Source organism: Salmo salar, chromosome ssa03, assembly GCF_905237065.1.
Source record: "Salmo salar chromosome ssa03, Ssal_v3.1, whole genome shotgun sequence".
NCBI lineage: Eukaryota > Metazoa > Chordata > Actinopteri > Salmoniformes > Salmonidae > Salmo > Salmo salar.
Window position 1 is genome coordinate 52,688,883 of NC_059444.1, and position 20,574 is coordinate 52,709,456.

General features: G+C 40.9%; 1 protein-coding gene and 1 long non-coding RNA gene across 2 annotated transcripts; one reads left to right on the forward strand and one right to left on the reverse strand.

Moving 5' to 3' along the window:
- Window positions 1-8,088: 8,088 nt before the first annotated feature.
- LOC123741666 (uncharacterized) lies at window positions 8,089-13,360 on the reverse strand. The gene is made up of 2 exons (XR_006769158.1): window positions 12,887-13,360; window positions 8,089-9,999 (listed from the first exon to the last, which is right to left on the reverse strand). It is a non-coding gene; the product is annotated as an uncharacterized lncRNA (long non-coding RNA).
- A 2,190-nt stretch (window positions 13,361-15,550) lies between these two features.
- LOC123741667 (ferritin, middle subunit-like) lies at window positions 15,551-18,322 on the forward strand. Its single transcript, XM_045714929.1, has 5 exons — window positions 15,551-15,572; window positions 15,649-15,763; window positions 16,045-16,191; window positions 17,592-17,717; window positions 17,957-18,322. Exons 2-5 carry the CDS (start codon window positions 15,662-15,664, stop codon window positions 18,110-18,112), a joined length of 531 nt encoding a protein of 176 aa, XP_045570885.1. The 5' UTR covers window positions 15,551-15,572; window positions 15,649-15,661; the 3' UTR covers window positions 18,113-18,322.
- The last annotated feature ends 2,252 nt before the right edge of the window (window positions 18,323-20,574 follow it).

Sequence of the window (20,574 nt, forward strand, 5' to 3'; positions counted from 1 at the left end):
TCTTCGTCTTGTCATGTCCCGTGTATATATATTTATATACATTTTTTAAATCTTTTTTTCTTCACATATATTTTTTTATATTTTTCTTAACCCCAACTTCAACATACTTTCCTGCAACCCGCCTCTCCCAATGTGGTATGGATCTACTATTTTCTTTACTTTAGAACCGGAACCCCCAACAGAAGCTAGCCAGCTAACTAGCTACTAGCTAGTAGTCAGCTAGCCACTGCTAGCGGTCATCAGCTAACCTTTAGCCCGGACAACTCCTGCCAGTCTGCACAGCATGATTCAACCCAGAGCTTATCAGACTCCTTTTTCTCCATATCTCCGGAATCCTACCGCAAGCTCTGAACCTCTTCACCTGGATCATCGCAGCTAGCTAGCTGCTGTCCTGATTGGCTTCTCCTGGCTAACGTCCCTCTCCCGAAGCAAGCACCAATTAGCCTGGAGCTAGCCTATGCTAGGCCCATCTCCCGGCTAGCTGAAGAGGTCCATCAGCCACTCCTTGGGCTACAATACCTATTTTGCCAATTGGCCTGGACCCCTTTTATTGTCGATACGGAGCCCCGCCGATCCATCACGACTGGACTACCGATGTAATCCGCCCGGTGTTTTTCAACAGGCTTCTCCGTCGCGACATCCCCTGAATGCCCATCTGCTAATCTCGGCCCGTTAGCTGTCTAGAGCATACCGGTTTGGTAGCTGAAGTGGTCCATCAGTCAATTTCTTAGGCTACTATACCTATTTTAACAATTGGCATGGATCCTTTTACTACACAGACCCCTGCTGATAAATCACAACTGGTTTGCCGACGTAACCGCATGAGCGGGCGACAACAGACTTCTTCCGTCGCGATGTCCCTCTAAGGCCCTTCTGTTGGCCTGCTAGCCCCGGGCCGCTAGCTGTCTGAATCGCCATGTCTCCAGCCCGTCCAGCTACTCATTGGACCCTACGATCACTCGGCTATGCATGCCTCTCCCTAATGTCAATATGCCTTGTCCATTGCTGTTTTGGTTAGTGATCATTGTCTTATTTCACTGTACAGCCTCCAGCCCTGCTCAATATGCCTCAGCTAACCCTCTTGTCCCACCTCCCAAACATGAGGTGACCTCACCTGGTTTAATTGATGTCTCTAGAGACAATACCTCTCTCATCGTCACTCAATGCCTAGGTTTACCTCCACGGTATTCACATCCTACCATACCTTTGTCTGTACATTATGCATTGAATCTATTCTACCGCGCCCAGAAACCTGCTCCTTTTACTCTCTGTTCCAAACGTACTAGACGACCAGTTCTTATAGCCCTTAGCCGTACCCTTATCCTATTCCTCCTCTGCTCCTCTAGTGATGTAGAGTGTTAATCCAGGCCCTGCAGTGCCTAGGTCCACTCCCATTCCCCAGGCGCTCTCATTTGTTGACTCCTGTAACCGAAAAAGCCTTGGTTTCATGCATGTTAACATTAGAAGCCTCCTCTGTAAGTTTGTTTTATTCACTGCTTTAGCACACTCTGCCAACCCAGATGTCCTAGCCGTGTCTGAATCGGCCACCAAAAACCCTGACATTTCAATCCCTAACAATAACATTTTCTGACAAGATAGAACTGCCAAAGGGGGCGGAGTTGTAATCTACAGCAGAAATAGCCTGCAGAGTTCTGTCATACTATCCAGGTCTGTGCCCAAACCATTTGAGCTTCTCCTTTTAAAAATCCACCTTTCCAGAAACAAGTCTCTCACCGTTGCCACTTGCTATAGACCACCTTCTGCCCTCAGCGGTGCCCTGGACACCATATGTGAATTGATTGCCCCGCATCTATCTTCAGAGCTTGCGCTGTTAGGTGACCTAAACTGGAACATGCTTAACACCCCGGGCATCCAACAATATAAGCTTGATGCCCTCAATCTCACACAAATGATCAATGAACCTACCTGGTACAACCCCAAATCCGTAAACACAGGCACCCTCATAGATATCATCCTAACCAATCTGCCCTCCAAATACACCTTTGCTGTCTTCAACCAGGATGTCAGTGATCACTGCTTCATTGCTTGTGTCCGTAATGGGTCTGCGGTCAAACGACCACCCCTCATCACTGTCAAACGCTCCTTAAAACACTTCAATGAGCATGCCTTTCTAATCGACCTGACCGGGGTATCCTGGAAGGATGTTGACCTCATTCTGTCAGTAGAAGATGCCTGGTTATTCTTTAAAAGTGCTTTCCTCACAATCTTAAATAAGCATGCCCCATTAAAAAAAATTTGAACCAGGAACAGATACAGCCCGTGGTTCACTCCAGACCTGACTGCCCTTGACCAGCACAAAAACATCCTGTGGCGTATGGCATAAGCATTGAAAAGCCCCCGCGATACGCACTTTTCAGGGAAGTTAGGCGCCAATATACACAGGCCGTTAGGAAAGCAAAGGCTAGCTTATTCAAACAGAAATTTGCATCCTGCAGCACAAACTCCAAAAAGTTCTGGGACACTGTAAAGTCCATGGAGAATAAAAGCACCTCCTCCCAGCTGCCCACTGCACTGAGGCTAGGAGACACTGTCACCACCAATTAATCCCCAATAATTGAGAATTTCAACAAGCATTTTTTTACGGCTGTCCATGCTTTCCACCTGGCCACCCCTACCCTGATCAACAGCCCTGCACCCAGGGGCGAAAATCTGATATCAACTTTGGAGGGGACAATTACATGAAATTTTCTCAAGAGCAATTCCTGAGGGGGACACCAAAAGTAGTGCTGTAACACATAGCCTACATTGTAATATGGTAAATGTATAGTGAGGAACCAAAGAAATAAGGTGTTTGCCGTACTCCTAACTACCGGTACCCAAAACTACACAACTAATCACAACAGCAATACCATTGCCTTTATCAAATCTTAGTTCAGTCACCAGTTTAAGTTGAGAGTGGGGGTATCCATGGCATTTTCCAATTATGTTCCTATTTTACAAGTCCAAAAAATTGAGAACCTTTCATAATGTTGCCAAACAAAGACTCAACAAACTTACCTGAGACTCCCTGTCTCTGCCAGTCTGTCCCTGCATAGCTGTCCCCAACTCTGCTGTCTGTGTGCCATCTGTTGCCTGCTCTGCCTAATGACATCATTGTGAAACATTTCCATTAGAATTTCATTTCTTTCTTATGAACATTTTATCAACTAGTCTGAGATATTAGGCTACTAGGGTTCTTACTTTGCGTTTTGGTGTACTTAAAAATACTCTGATGTCCGTCTTTTATTTTTCTGCAATTTTTCTACCTGGCTGGCTGGCTGGCTACACACACACACACACAGTGTGTAGGTTATTTACAGTAGGAGATGGGCTTCTATCATCTTCTATCATTCTATTTGGGCTTCGATCTAAAAGGTAGCTAGCAAATGTGAAACGGATTAAAATGACAAGAGTTGACAGCTGTATAAGTTCACCATTTACACAACATATGCTGCAACCTTTTGTAATTTTAATAGTTTGTTTCATATTGGCTGGCTTCCAACAATAGCTGAATTTGCAAAGCTAGCAAGCACCAATTCAGTTTCAGTGGTGTTTGCTATAATCTTTGCTACCCGGGTTAAATAAAGGTGAAATAAAATAAATAAATAAAAGTTCCCTTGCGACAATTTAGCTTTTGCAACGAGACCATTAAATATATATGGTAGAAGAGAGTGTAGTTCTATTCAGTTTGGACTTCAGTTTATCGCTAACCTTATCACAGGGACTTTGAAGCACTAACTTACATCATCTGCATGCTGATCTTGGAATAAATTGACGATAGCAAAGATTCCATCTTTGACGACGCCACATAAATGGAATAGGTACTAGCTAGCTTAATAGTTAATATTTGCGCGCTAGCTCTGCATATTCAGCTAGTGTGTGTGCGCGATTGACTGGATTAACCTTACGTCAGTTACGTTCATTGAGTGCCTTTCAGACAGTAGACACGACACCTCTGTTACCTTGCCAACTAAGGAACTGGCAGTGGATCAAACCATTGTGTGGCAAAGGGTGGGGGGGTCGCAATCTTTTGAAACTTAAAAACGCGCTATTAAGTGTCTATAATCAGCACAATTGCTTTCATTGCGTATTATTAATATTATTTAAATTACATAGTTATGTTTCAGTGATATATTGGGGGGGAGAAATCATATTTTTCCCAGGATGGGGGGGGGTCGTGTGTCCCCCGTCCCCCCGGGATTTCCGCCCCTGCCTGCACCCCCCACAGCAACTTGCCCAAGCCTCCCCCATTTCTCCTTCACCCAAATCCCGATAGCTGGTGTTCTGAAAGAGCTGCAAAATCTGGACCCCTACATATCAGCAGGGCTAGACAATCTGGACCCTCTCTTTCTAAAATTATCCGCCGAAATTGTTGCAACCCCTACTACTAGCCTATTCAACCTCTCTTTTGAATCGTCTGAGATCCTCAAAGATTGGGAAAGCTGCCGCGGTCATCCCCACTTCAAAGGGGGAGACACTCTAGACCCAAACTGCTACAGACCAAAATCTATCCTACCCTGCCTTTCTAAGGTCTTCGAAAACCAAGTTAGCCTGTTGGGGATCTTATCCCGATATCGGGATTCATTGTCAAGAGACCACGGCGGGAAATTCAAAAACTGCAAGAATCTAATAATTTCAATTTCTCAAACAATCAACTATTTCTCACAATTTGAAAGATAAACATCTCCTAAATCCAACCACATTGTCCGATTTCAAAGAGGCTTTACGGCGAAAGCATAAAGTTAGGTTATGTTAGGAGAGTACATTGAAAATAGCTGTGTGTAATGTTTTGTCAATTCAAACACAGGCGTCACCATAAGCGGATAACCAGCTAGAATTATACACCAACCTTTGACAATCTTCCTCAGATGACACTCCTAAGACATTATGTTACACAATACATGCATTTTTTGTTCCATCAAGTTGATATTTATATCCAAAAACAGCATTTTACCGAAGCGGTGAAAATCAGATTTTTTTTCTCTCAAATGCTTCCGGTGAACAACGTTACAAATCACAAAATTACTATTCGATAACATTGGTAAATTATATTATTGTCATTCAAATATTCATAGTTTAACATTTCGTAAATGCTACTGCAATGCCAGATTTCAAAATAACTTTACTGGGAAATCACAATTTGCAATAAACCGGGTGCTGTGCTAAGAACAATAGGCTAGGCTATACAGGTTAGCACCATATGTAACCATGTAATATCAAAATTACTATTGTCAATATTCCCTTACCTTTGATTATCTTCATCCATTGGCACTTCTAGAAATGCCAGGTCCACTACAAATGTGGTTTCTTTTGACAAAGTTCATAATTGATGTCCAAATAACTCCAAGTTGTTCCATGTTGTTAGCGCTTCGGTAGGCTACTAAAAAGTAGCGCGGGGGGGAGTCACGGCGAAAAGTAAAAAAATAATCTATTTACATTGTTCAAACATGTCAAACGTTGTTTAGCATCAATCTTTAGAGCCATTTTTAACGTGAAACATCAGTAATGTTTCAACCCGACCTCTCCTGTGTCTTGAAAAACGTCTTTGAAAAATGTATCGCATCACATGATTGCGCAGGTGCAGCCAATAATGAAGTGACGACATCCCAGGGAGGTCAACTTCTCTTCATTGCCATCCGGTCTCTGTTCATCATAGACACTTCAAACAACTTTATAAAGATCGTTGACATCTAGTGGAAGCCGTAGGAGTTGCGAAATGAATCCTTTCTCACTATGGTATCTATAAAACAATGACACTAAATAGTACAGTCACAAAATTCAAATTTTTTTTAATCTATTTTTCACAGGTTTTTGCCTGCAATATGAGTTTTGTTATACTTACAGACACCATTCAAACTGTTTTAGAAAATTCAGAGTGTTTTCTATCCGAATGTGTTAATAATATGCATATCCTAGCTTCTGAGTTGGTGTAGGAGGCAGTTAAAAATGGGCACATATTTTTTTCAAAATTTCTCAATACTGCCCCCGAGCCTCAACAGATCACCGACTAATTCGAATCCCACCGTACCTTCTCCGCTATGCAATCTGGTTTCTGAGCTGGTCATGGGTGCACCTCAGCCATGCTCAAGGTCCTAAACGATATCATAACCGCTATCGATAAAAGACAATACTGTGCAGCTGTATTCATCGACCTGGCCAAGGCTTTCGACTCTGTCAATCACCACATTCTTATCGGCAGACTCAACAGCCTTGGTTTCTCAAATGATTGCCTCGCCTGGTTCACCAACTACTTCTCAGACAGAGTTCAGTTTGTCAAATCGGAGGACCTGTTGTCCGGACCTCTGCCAGTCTCTATGGGGGTGCCACAGGGTTCAATTCTCGGCCCGACTCTTTTCTCTGTATACATCAGTGATGTCGCTCTTGCTGCTGGTGATTCTCTGATCGACCTTTAAGCAGACGACGCCATTCTGTATACTTCTTGCCCTTCTTTGGACACTGTGTTATTAACTAACCTCTAGACGAGCTTCAATGCCATACAACTCTCCTTCCGTGGCCTCCAACTGCTCTTAAATGCAAGTTAAACTAAATGCATGCTCTTCAACCGATCACTGCCCGCACCTGCCCGCCCGTCCAACATCACTACTCTGGACAGATCTGACTTAGAATATGTGGACAACTACAAATACCTTGGTGTCTGGTTAGACTGTAAACTCTCCTTCCAGACTCACATTAAGCATCTCCAATCCAAAATTAAATCTAGAATCGGCTTCCAATTTCACAACAAAGCATCCTTCACTCATGCTGCCAAACATACCCTCGTAAAACTGACTATCCTGCCGATCCTTGACTTCGGCGATGTCATTTACAAAATAACCTCCAACACTCTACTCAGCAAATTGGATGCAGTCCATCACAGTGCCATCTGTTTTGTCACCAAAGCCCCATATACTACCCACCACTGCGACCTGTATGCTCTCGTTGGCTGTCCCTCACTTCATATTCGTCACCAAACCCACTGGCTCCAGGTCATCTATAAGTCTTTGCTAGGTAAAGCCCCGCCTTATCTCAGCTCACTGGTCACCATAGCAGCACCCACCCATAGCACGCTCTCCAGCAGGCATATTTCACTGGTCACACACAAAGCCAATTCCTCCTTTGGCCACCTTTCCTTCAGGTTCTCTGCTGCCAATGACTGGAACGAATTGCAAAAATCACTGAAGCTGGAGACTCATATCTCCCTCACTAACGTTAAGCACCAGTTGTCAGAGCAGCTCACAGATCACTGCACATGTACATAGCCCATCTGTAAATAGCTCATCCAACTACCTCATCCCCATACTGTTCTTTTTTTCCTTTACACCCCAGTATCTCTACTTGCACATTCATCTTCTGCACATCTATCACCCCAGTGTTTAATTGCTAAATTGTAATTATTTCGCCACTATGGCCTATTTATTGCCTTACCTCCCTTTTCCTACCTCATTTGCACACACTGTATATAGACTTTTTTCTATTGTGTTATTTACTGTATGTTTGTTTATTCCATGTGTAACTCTGTGTTGTTGTTTGTGTCGCACTGCTTTGCTTTATGTTGGCCAGGTCGCAGTTGTTAATGAGAACTTGTTCTCAACTAGCCAACCTGGTTAAATAAAGGTGAAATTAAAACAAATTATTTAAAACAATTTCACACCTGTTGTCCCAGGTATAAATCAGTCCCTGATTAGAGGGGAACAATTTTAAAAAGCAGTGGAACTGGCTTCTAGGTCCAGAGTTGAGTTTGAGTGGTATAGTGCATTTTAGAGTTGAAGAGCACCAACCACAGATAAACATGCACTCTAGACCATCTCGAAGATTAAATTCAATATAGAATCAGTGTGACGAGGTGACAAAGAGATTGTTTTACTATTGTAACATGCAGTGAATAGAATTCTGTTGTTCTCTGGTTTAGAAATCAAACTCTGGTTCTCTTATTTCAGACCAAATTGTCTACATTTTCCCCAGTTGTTTTTTTAGAGAACATTGTATTACAAGGTATTCTACAGTATATGTGTAGGATATTCTGTGTTGGATAATTTGCATATGCAGCTTAGTTTTTAAACCTCCATTCTAGCATACATGACACACACATCTTTCTATCTATATGCTTTTATTTGGCTTTCTAATAAAAGTATATGATTGAATGTTTCTTTAAGCCTGCAGCTAGTTAATTGAAAAGAGACATATAATAAGACCAAAACATGACAACAACAAAAAATGTCACTGACAGATAGCTAATAAAACACTAGCATGATGAGCAGGCAATTTTACATTTCCAGTAGCAGGCTAGGCTAGTCAAATTAACATTGGCTAGCTTTAAAAAAAAATGGCTAAATGGTGAACAGAGTTACCTCTTAATGGAACAATTTGTATTGCATGCTGCATTTTTCAAAGTGCAATCAAAAACAGATGTTTATCTTATTTCAGTCTTTGGGAGTTCATCAAACACATACAGCAAGCAGTTTGAGTTTTCAGACCTCACTTGAGGCTGTGTTTACATCCTAGATAGAAGCAGTGTTAAACTATACTTTTTATGAGAAAATGTGCAAAAATTGAAAGTGCCAACAAATCTTATAGTTATTAAAATAATGTTTTACTGTCATATACAAAAAATCTGCTCCTCCCTCGATGGGGATCGATCAACTTCACGTTTTTAGGCTTCCGCCCACAACCTATAGGTTACTGCATAATTGAATTAATACTTGAGAGAGTAGCCCACCATTAACATTCTATTCCATATTCTGAGCCATAGGCCTATCCAAGCCTTTACACATAAGGTAGTTGGTCCAAACTTGGCATTGCGAAACTCACTTTAATTGGATTGATAATGTATTTCTATCCCAGTTCACTTTCACTACAACAAAGTAATCAGCCTCTCTGTTTTCAGGTAGACTAACACAATACTTGTTTAATTTTATTCATGATAGAATCTTCAGCTTATTAGGACTGAACATGATTTCCTTTACAACCAATGTATGTATGTATGTATGTATGTATGTATGTATGTATGTATGTATGTATGTATGTATACTTTTTAATGAATTGATACTGCGATTAAATTGTGTAATCATGTCAGCAGTTTCTTGACTTTGAGTGCATCGACTCCTTTTAAGTTAATTGAGTATTAGACATTAATTTGGTGCCATAGTCTGATCTAGTGGTAATGCTGCACATGGCCCTTTGCAGCATGGATTCAAACCCTGCCTACGCCTTCATATCTGTATTCCTCTACCTTTCTGTCACCCCCCTCTCATTCATAACTTGATATCTCAATAAAGAAAGAGAAAATACTAATATATATAAAGAAATTAGTAATTTAAAGACCATGTACTACCCAAACATGGTGAAGGGTTCATAAATAGAATAATGGGATTTTGACATTGGTGGTGACTTTCTGAACTGTTATAGTTAGACCAACAGTTTAAAGTAATACAGAAAAATGCTGGTATTTGAGTTCTGATTGACTAAATTGACAACATTTTCAGGAAAGTTGTTGAATTTTCCCCTAAATTCACCAGAAACAACCATTCACAGCTATTTGTTTTAAAATGCTTTAGTAAGTTACACAGTATATGTAAGTTGCATAGTATAGTATATGTTCCTGCTGTTCTCTCCTTCTTCCCTTTTTCCTTTTCTTCTAATCTGGTATCAGCTGGTCTTCGCCCTTTCATCACCCCTCATGTCTGTTTCTGCAGTCACAAAACTGCGCCTCCTTCCACCATTGTCACTGTGATAACAGAACAGAACTACCTCGAGACCAACGATGGTGGATAAATGAAGATAGTTCACTCAGGCCGTTGACCACTGTCTGCTTAAGGGGGTGGCTCCTTAAGCCGACAACAATACGATAGTGGTCTGCTTAGTTAATTGACTTTCTTTGGTTGAAAAAATGAAGGAGTGGGCTGTCTCGCTTCCTCTTCCATCTCTGCTTGAGACTCCAGAATGCTGAGTCACAACGAAAAGGCAGAAATACAGCCAGGGCAGATCCTAAGTCATTCCATACTGTAGAAGAACCAACAGGAGGTTATGACAGGAAAAATCAGGGGAACAAATTTCACTGGGGACAGGGGGGACATGCATTTTTGTCCCCCCCAGTTTTATCATTGGAATGTGTTACTGAATAAGGCAAAGGTGTGCTTTAGGACCATGCGGATCCCTCCGAGCAGTCGGGTAGGATGTTTGCAGTGTTTATTCGACCCCCCCCCAAAAATAATAATAATATATATATATATATATATATGTGTCCCCCACATCTAAAACCAAAGTTGCGTCCCTGGTTATAATAGTGGGAGGGGCAAAGAGTACAGACTAAAAACACTGTGTCACCCTCCAGAACTTCAATAGAAAGAGTTATGTAACGGTTAACCATTTACAGTATTACTGTTTATAACTTTGTGGTCACATGATGGACCCGGTTGTGACTTAACACAGGTTCTCGGGGTTGAACATTACAGAAAAGAATTCCATAAAAAAATTAAGACAATTCTTTGCCAATTTTAATTTTAATGCTATGTTTGCCCTTCTGCAAAAATAAGGTCACAACCTGGACTCAGGGGTAGACGTAACATAGTAAAAGTAAATTTGGGATACTCCAATTAGTATGATATGTTTTGTATGGTATGTATTAATTTGTGGATGTCCATCATCAATTTCGTATTATATTTTACGAATTGTAATTTGTACAATATGTTACGAATTGCAATTTGTACAATATGTTACGAATTGCAATTTGTACAATATGTTACGATTTGCTAAACATATGATATGTTACGAATTCCAATTTGTTGTGGCCAACTTTAGCTCGGTGGCTAGGTGCAAACGTTAGCTAGGTGGCTAAAGTTAGTTAGGCTAGGGGTTAACCTGTCTGGGCTATGGGGCAGTATTTTCACGGCCGGATGAAAAACGTACCCAATTTCAACAGATTACTACTCTGGCCCAGAAACTAGAATATGCATATTATTAGTAGGTTTGGATAGAAAACATTCTGAAGTTCCTAAAACTCTTTGAATGGTGTCTGTGATTATAACAGAACTCATATGGCAGGCAAAAACCTGAAAAAAATCCAAGCAGGAAGTGAAAAGTCTGAGAATTGTAGTTCTTCTTTTGATTCTCTATCGAAGCTACAGTGTCTGTGGGGTGACGTTGCACTTCCTAAGGCTTTCATTGGCTGTCTAAAGCCTTCAGAAAGTGATTTGAGCATTCTCCTGTCACTGGGCAGATAATAGGAGCTCAGTTACTGAGAGGTCCGCCTGGCAACAAAGGGATTGGATATGCGCAGTCACGCGAGCACGCCGTTCCTTCTTTTTCTTCTTGAATGAATATGCTATTGTCCGGTTGGAATATTATCGCAATTTTACGTAAAAAATACCATAAAGATTGATTTTAAACAGCGTTTGACATGCTTCTAAGTACGGTAATGGAACATTTTGACTTTTCGTCTCTCGTTCCGCGCTTGCGCGTTATGCCTTTGGATAAGTGATCTGTACGCACGAACAAAACGGAGGTATTTGTACATAAATATGGATTATTTCGAACAAAAACAACATTTCTTGTGGAAGTAGCAGTCCTGGGAGTGCATTCTGACAAAGATCAGCAAAAGTAAGAGAATATTTCTAATACTAATTCTGAGTTTAGGTTGCCCCGAACTTGGCGGGTGTCTGAATAGCTCACCGTGATGGCTGAGCTATGTACTCAGAATATTGACAAATGTGCTTTCTCCGTAAAGCTATTTTAAAATCTGACACAGCGGTTGCATACATGGGAAGTCAATCTATAATTCTTTAAATAATTGTTATATATTTTGTCAATGTTTATGATGAGTATTTTTGTAAAATGATGTGCACATTCACCGGACGTTTTGGTGGGAATACATTTTCCTAACATTACGCGTCAATGTAAAATGCTGTTTTTGGATATAAATATGAACTTTATCGAACAAAACATACATGTATTGTGTAACATAATGTCCTAGGAGTGTCATCTGATGAAGATCGTCAAAGGTTAGTGCTTCATTTAGCTGTGTTATGGGTTTTATTGACACATGTCCTTGCTTGGAAAATGGCTGTGTGATTATTTTTGTCTATGTACTCTCCTTACATAATCTAATGTTTTGCTTTCGGTGTAAAGCCTTTTTGAAATCGGACAATGTGGTTAGACCAACGAGAAGTTTATCTTTAAAATGGTGTAAAATAGTTGGATGTTTGAGAAAGTTGAATTATGACATTTTTTTATTTTTTTTATTTTCCGCCCTGATATTTCACTAGCGTCCCACCTAGCCCATAGAAGTTAAGGGTTAAGGTTACGTCTAAGGTTAAGGTTTGGAGTTAGGTTACAGGGTTGCGGTTAGGGTTATGGGAAGGGTTAGCTAACATGCTAAGTCGTTGCAAAGTATCTAAAAAGTAGTAAATAGTTGCAAAGTTGCTAATTAGCAAAACAGCTGATGTTGTCCGTGATGAGTTACAAGCAATTTTTGGGATGCTAGACGTTCGCCTTATATGCTCACCCAAACTTATCCTTTAAGCATGCCACATAATTTAGTCAAAAAGTGATGTCCCTTTTCGCCAAAAAAAAGGAATGCCAAGTATGTCACAGCCCTTTTTGTAACACCGGTTTAAGCATAAGTCTAATGTCACTCCCAACAGTCTGAAGAGGCTTGACTCATTGTCTCCTATTCTTTGTTTGCTCTCATAATGAAAACATTACGCTATAAAGTGAGGTTCAGTCTAAAACAGTTGATCAAAGTAACACAGAGCAGGGCACATACTTCAAGGATTATCTATGTTGAAGAAGACCCTTACCCCCATTTGAAGCAGTCTCATCATTTTTCAAGAAACAATAAACCTAGATAGTAGCTATGACAACCTGATAGATAGAGCCTGGTTTGGCTTACATTTAAGGAAAAAGGGGGTCCTGTTCTCAAACAGGTCCTGTTCTCCAGCGTCGTCCGGGTTTGACTGGAGTAGGCCGTCATTGAAAATAAGAATTTGTTCTTAACTGACTTGCCTAGTTTATATAAAGGTTACATTTGAGTATACTGTAAAAGAACTGTAAACTTTTAGTTGAGCTTACTAGCACTTAGACTGTCTACCGGAAGCTGATGCTGTTGATATGCAACCTCTTGCTAGCTTGTTAGCATAACAAATTACTAGCTAGACATCATACCATTTCGGATGTGTTTGTAAATTCAATCTGGAGTGCCAGAGTACGCTCTGGGCATTTGTAAATTCAGAGCGTTGTCAGATTGTCCGTTCATAAATTCAAAGTGTTTTGCTCTCTGAGCATTCAGAGCCCACACTGGACGCTCTGGCCGAGGAGTAGGGTTCATCCAAGCGTTCTGACTTCACAACGGCAGTCAAGCACCCAAGCTAACTGGCTAACTTTGGCTAGCTTGCTAGCTACTTCCAGACACAAATGAGAGAACACTTCACTCTGACCATTTTACTCACCCTAGCAGAGCTGGTTAGGCTTCTTTCATGTTATCCAGAGCATTGGTGACTGTAACTGTGGTGCTGGCAACAATTTAATTACTCTTTTTTTGCAGACATTTACTGACACCAGTTATATTCAATGGGTGTTACGTTTGTAAATTCATCAATTAATCTGCGCTTTGGCACACTCAGATGAGAGTGCTCTGAAATCGGAGTAGATAGCCAGAGCAAATTAACTATGTCCATTGAGAACGAACAATGACTATGCCACTTAGCTAAGCCTGATCTCTTAATAGCCAACTAAATGTATGTTAGGTAGCCAGCTAACATAACGGTACATACTACTGTAACGATATGCTATGCGGTTCATAAGTATAGCGTTGTTAAAGGATTGTAACATAACTTATTTGAAAATTAATTACATCGCTGAACATTTTCTTAACATTTGTCATAGCTAGTTAAAGCAATGCAATTGTATCCACTCTCGTCGGACTTCGGCTGCATATTTTCCGCCATTTTCTTAAAATCTGAAACCATTGGGAGGCCACGCCCGTTTTCTGAAGAATGCATTATGGGCCATGAAAGCACGGAAATAATGTCCATTTTGGCTAATTTAGTACGACATCCGGGAACTTCTGGCATACTAACTATATCCATACTATGACCAATAACCATACTACATACTCCACTTACATCACAAATAGTATGGGTAGTGCAGTTAGTATGAGTATTCGAACACAGCTCTAGTTCGTATGAATACCAGTGATGTTGCAACTACATGGATGTACTGAACAATAACCCAGCACCCTGAAAGCACCCTGTCAACAGTTGTGGAACATCAGGTCATGTGAACTGAAGTTCTTAGGAAGGTTACTTTATTACTGTGGTCTTTGATTTTCATTAGCTGTAAAAAGTTTTTCACTTCACAGTTTTAGCTTAATAACCCATGTATTGTTAGATGTATGTAGCTACTGATTTTGTGTAGTTATTTCTAGGATAATGTAATCAACTTTGATATACCATTTGTCAACTACAATATGTCATTTGAAATCGAAAGGTCTATCATCAAATACCATTTCTACAAAAGCCAGCCTTTCTTTCTCTGTCCACTACTGTATTGCCATACCTCATACTGAAAATTGAATTGATATGAAAAAAGTGTGATAAACCCTACAGTTTTTCTTTTGGCTGCATTCTGGAAAAGGTACATAATTAAGCTAAATGTGCTATTGAAACATGTGCTCTTAGAGAATGAAACAGAAGTTTACAGAACTGCGTCTCAACGTTCGATTCCTTTTATATCCTAAATCAAATGTAGACATAGACTATTTCTCAATTAGCCCAATATTAGAATGTGTTCAAATTCTTCCTATTTTCATCTAAGGATATAACACACACACCTTTTTCAACAATAAGCGCTGTAGTTAGACCTGCACTGTAGCATTGCTTTTGGCTGATACCACTGCTTTAGTTGTTTCCAATAAAATGTTACTTTCTAATAAACAAAGTAAAAAAATAAAAAATAACAGACCGAGATGAAGAGGTCAAGGCGAGAGTATTTACTCCGCCCAAAATCTGTCCGCGTGAGATAATGACATTTATGTGTGGAGGTATATAACAGAGTGTCAAATTACTTAAGGATTTTGATCGAATACAAGTTTCGTAATGTTTAAGATTTTACAAAAGCTTTTACAAACGCCGACATATTATATGTTGATGCACGTGGCATTCCGGCAACTTTGAGAAAAAAGACGTTTAGTTGTGCGTGTTGTTTACTCGCGTACCTGCCCTCTCATTGGTTAGAATCTTGCCTGTCTTCAATCGCTGAACACCTGTATTTCCATTGTTAGAGTTGTCACTCGTCTCTCTTGTTAATATAATAATCTTAGCTTTAGGTCATGAGGTGTATGAGTGGGCTCGTCGTCAAATGATCCGCCTAGTTCCTGTTGAAATTCTAAAGGTGATTGGCTACGCTCTGTGAGGGTGGATTTCACTGACGCGTTCCGTTCGGAACAATAAATAGAGGGAACAAGGCTCCTTCCACTTCACAAGTCTGAGAAGACGCATGAAGAAGTTCTTGCTTCAACAGTGATTGAACGGAACTCCTCTGCCTTCGTCCCGCATTATAGAACATTCCGGATTGATAACGTAAGACTTACTTGAACTGTAATAGCAAAATAGTCGACGGAAATTTATTTTTGTACATTTCATTTTGATATAAAAGAAAATCTGCCAAGATGGAGTCTCAGATCCGCCAGAACTATCACCACGATTGCGAAGCTGCCATCAACCGGATGATCAACATGGAGATGTTTGCCTCCTACACCTACACTTCAATGGTAAGGAGTCTACCAAGATGACCGTTTTGTTGATCTACCTGTGTATTATTATGCCTGGGCCTAAATATTTTTCTGTACACCTAGGCAATTAACATCCTTGGGGTAGATCTATCATTCAAATGAAGCTGATTGGCTCTGTCCAAGGATATATTTATCTTCTTGGCAGGTTACTAAGTAGGCTGAGTTTCTGGATCATATTGCTGTGTCAATCATGCATAGATCCCTCAATAATAGAATGAGTCATGTTTGACATGTTTCTAAACACTTGTCTGTCCACCCAGGCTTTCTATTTCTCCCGTGACGATGTGGCTCTGCCTGGCTTCGCGCATTTCTTCAAGGAGAACAGCGACGAGGAGCGGGAGCACGCCGACAAGCTACTCTCCTTCCAGAACAAGAGAGGTGGACGCATTTTACTCCAGGACATCAAGGTGAGCCCCTGAGCAGCTAAAACCACATTTACATTGTATACTGCGCAACAAAAAGATCGTACATTTCTTCATAGAGGAGGCTTCTCTGGTAGCAATGGTTCTTGTCTCAGTTGAAAAGGTTCTACCTGGAAACAAGTGGTTGATCTAGACTCTATGGCAAGAAGTCTAAAGGACCCTTTATAGTCAATCTAGAGCCTTTTCTTTAATACTGTGAACTTCAAGTTTTGGATGAGTAGTCATTCATGTTAATACAGTTCATTGTAAGGCACGCCCTATGTGGCTGCCCTGGTATTAGAGCAAGGTGGCCAGAGGAGAAAATGTCCTGACTGCTTAGGCCTGAACACACTGCCTCCACTCCTTCATAACCACTGAACTGAGAGCATGAGGGGTGTAACTCCATCCACTCTATCCAAACTCTCCCAATGTTAATATAATACATGCTCACTATTGGTCACGTGCACCGACTACAACAGGTGTACATTTACATTTAAGTCATTTAGCAGATGCTCTTATCCAGATCGACTTACAAATTAGACTTTACAGTGACATGCGTACTTACGAGCCCATTCCCAACAATGCAGAGTTAAATGTAAATATTTGCTAAATAAAAAAGGAAATGGTAAAACAAAGAATAGCAAGGCTTTATACAAGTACTGAGACCATGTGCAGGGGTACAAGGTTGTTGAAGGAATACAGTATGTAGGTAAGGTGAAGAGTGACTAGGCAATCAGGATATGTGACTGGTGTCAATATGCATGTAGGCTTATGTAGTGTCTGGGGGTATGGCCTAGTGAGTGTGAAATAAGTGGTTTATACACATCTACTCAGACCCCTGTTTGCCTCCAGAACAGCCTGAATTTTTGGGGGGATGTTCAGAAGGTGTCTGAAACAATCCACAGGGATGTTGGTCCATGTTCACACGCTGAAATCAGGCAGTTGCTGCAGATTTTACGGCGACGTAGTCATGCTGTGAACTGCCCGTTCCAAAGATGCTCTATTGGTTTGAGGTCTTGGGACTGTGCAGTAAACTGAACTCGCTGTTCCAGGCAATATTTTTCCACTCAATTGCCCACTGGAGTCACTTGTTTTTAGCTGAAAGGAGTGTAACCCGGTGTGGTCGTCTGCTGCAATAGCCCATCCGTGAGAATGATCGAGTTGTGTTCTGGAAACCTTTGGGGTTGCAAGCGCCTTGCTCTATCCACTGAGCCACACCGGACCCATGATATGTGCTTCATAAACTCTAGCTTATGTGGTTGTTCATAGTCACTGTTAAAGTGACTCCATCTTGGTCTTTCTGCGTTGGTTCCAGTTTGTCAGATATACTAATTTAATTGACTTTTAATTGTCTAAACATCTGTTAGTAGTCCCTAACCCTCCTGTGTTCACTCTGTCCTGTGTAGAAGCCAGAACGTGATGAGTGGGGCAATGGGCTGGAGGCCATGCAGTGTGCTCTGCAGCTGGAGAAGAATGTGAACCAGGCCCTGCTGGACCTGCACAAGATTGGCTTGGACAAGGTTGACCCCCATGTAAGTTATGGTGGATCTGCACATCACATGTATATATCACATAGAATACAGGTACTGTCCCAGGAGATGATCAGGTTGTTGTAGCTCTGATAACTAACACACAATGCAGCTCATGCAGGAGTTACAGCTGCAAACACCTCATTATCTGCCCTTATGCCATTACCACCAGGCTCTTGTGTTACTGTATCTACAATAGTCTGTAGTTATTCTCTTGTCTGACCTGTGTTTTCCCTCTTTAGCTGTGTGACTTCCTGGAGACCCATTACCTGAACGAGCAGGTGGAGGCCATTAAGAAGCTGGGTGACCACATCACCAACCTCACCAAGATGGATGCTGTCAAAAACAAGATGGCAGAGTACCTGTTTGACAAGCACACCCTGGGAGGCCAGAGCTAAACCACTTCCATCCCCAGGCTACAGCATCCAGCCTCAAACCAGGACTCCTGGCTTCTCTGATAGATCCTACTGGCTTTGCATTTATAGGGAGGGTGGAGTGTTAAACTGGTGCAGTGCAACACAGCTGTAACATTGAGGTGTTTTTGTTGACAACACTTGTATTTTGGAGGCAAGGCATCTTGTAAAACAATTAAAAATCACTGAAATTAAGTGTTGACCTGTAGTAATGGATGTTGTAACAGTCTATTCCGGTTCTTTGCTCCGTCTTACTGAGCATCTCAATTTCCTAGTGATAAATACTGACAATTTTGGACCTACTAGTGACCGAGGGTCATAACAATAGGAGAAGTTTAACATGAGGTTTAGAGGACATTACCTTTGACCACAGAGGTCACTATTACAAGATATGTTAAAGACATCATGTCAAATAAGGGCCCAACTGTTACCCATTTCACTTTTAGGGGTAGAGTTAACTACAGTCAATGTGGACCTTTACTCTGTGTATCTCAAAAGGTCGTCATTAGACGGCCTAGAGGTAAATCAAACCCTTGCGTCCTGCTTGGTAAATCCATATGGCGTATTTCTCTGATGGGAAGTTTGGCTCTTACTGACACAATATTAAAACTTTAATCATTTTATTTCAGTTGGTAATACCCAGTAGTGTTCCCTACAGCATACTATGAACTGAATTCTCTAAATAGTAGTGATTCTACAAGCCTTTAGTTCACCAGAAGGGGCTTATTGGAGCTGTCATATGGTTGCAAAGCTACTGGTAATTACCCAAAATTAATAAAGTCTTCTGTCATGAACAGGCAAGCCAACTTTAACTCATACTTTAACTGAAAATATTGCTATTTTTCATGTGTCCATAGTGCATGGGTTTCTGGTTGATAGACCAGATGATTGAAGGGGAAAGTAACTTGACATGGTAACATTTACATTTTTATTAAATAAAGGTAATGGTATGTAAGTTGGTTTATATTTAGGGTAATGTTGTGTGGCTTTGTAAAATATACTTTAAAATAGAATGACGTGCTAAGGCCACACAGAGGGCCAGAGATTTGAGATCTGAAGTACCCAAAAAGGCCACTAGATGGCAGCTGACTAAATTACATATTCCTTAATTGACCAACATTTATGGATCCCTATTAGCTGCTGTCAAGGCAGCAGTTACTCTTCATGGGGTCCAGCAAAATAAAGGCAGTTCTATACAATAAAACTAACATTACATTACTAAACAGATTTCACAACACATTAAGGGTTTGCCCTCAGGCCACTATTCTACTACCACATATCTACAACATGTGTGTGTGTCTGGTGCATATGTTATCGTTTCTGTGCCTATGTGTCTCTTCACAGTCCCTGCTGTCCCATAAGGTGTATTTTTATCTATTTCTTAAAATATGATTTTACTGCTTGAATGAGTTACTTGATGTGGAATAGTAGCCATGTCATGGCTCTATGTAGTACTGTGCACCTCCCATAGTCTGTTCTGGATTTGGGGACTATGAAGAGACCTGGTGGCATGTCTTGTGGGGTATGCATTGGTGTCTGAGTTGTGTGCTAGTAGTTTAAACTGACAGCTCGGGGCATTCAGCATGTCAATACTTCTCACAAATACAAGTAGTGATTAAGTAAATCTCTACTTTGAGCCATGAGAGATTGACATGCATATTGTTAGCTCTGTGTACATTTAAGGGTGAGCCGTGCTGTCCAGTTCTGGGCCAATTGTAATTTTCCTAAGTCCCTCTTTGTGGCACCTGACCACACGACTGGACAGTAGTCCAGGTGAGACAAAACTAAGGCCTGTAGGACCTACCTTGTTGATTGTGTTAGAAAGGCAGAGCAGTGCTTTATTATGGACAGACCTCTACCCATCTTAGTTACTGTTGAATCAATATGTTTTGACCATGACCGTTTACAATCCAGGGCAACTCCAATAAGTTTAGTCTCAACTTGTTACATTTCCAGATTATTCAGAACAAGATTTAGTTGAGGTTTAGTGTTTTAATTTTAGGTCCCAAATACAATGCCTTTAGTTTTTGAAATTCATGTATTTAGGACTAACTTATTTCTTGCCACTCATTCTGGAACTGACTGCAGCTCTTAACCTGTTATGGATAGGGGGCAGTATTTTCACGGCCGGATAAAAAACGTACCCGATTTAATCTGTTTATTACTCCTGCCCAGAAACTAGAATATGCATATAATTGTTTGATTTGGATAGAAAACACCCTAAAGTTTCTAAAACTGTTTGAATGGTGTCTGTGAGTATAACAGAACTCATATGGCAGGCCAAAAACTGAGAAGATTCCAAACAGGAAGTGCCCTCTCTGACCATTTCTTGGCCTTCTATAATGTCTTTATTGAAAACTGAGGATCTCTGCTGTAACGTGACACTTTCTAACGCTCCCATAGGCTCTCAGAAGGCGCCAGAACGTTGAATGATGACTTTGCAGTCC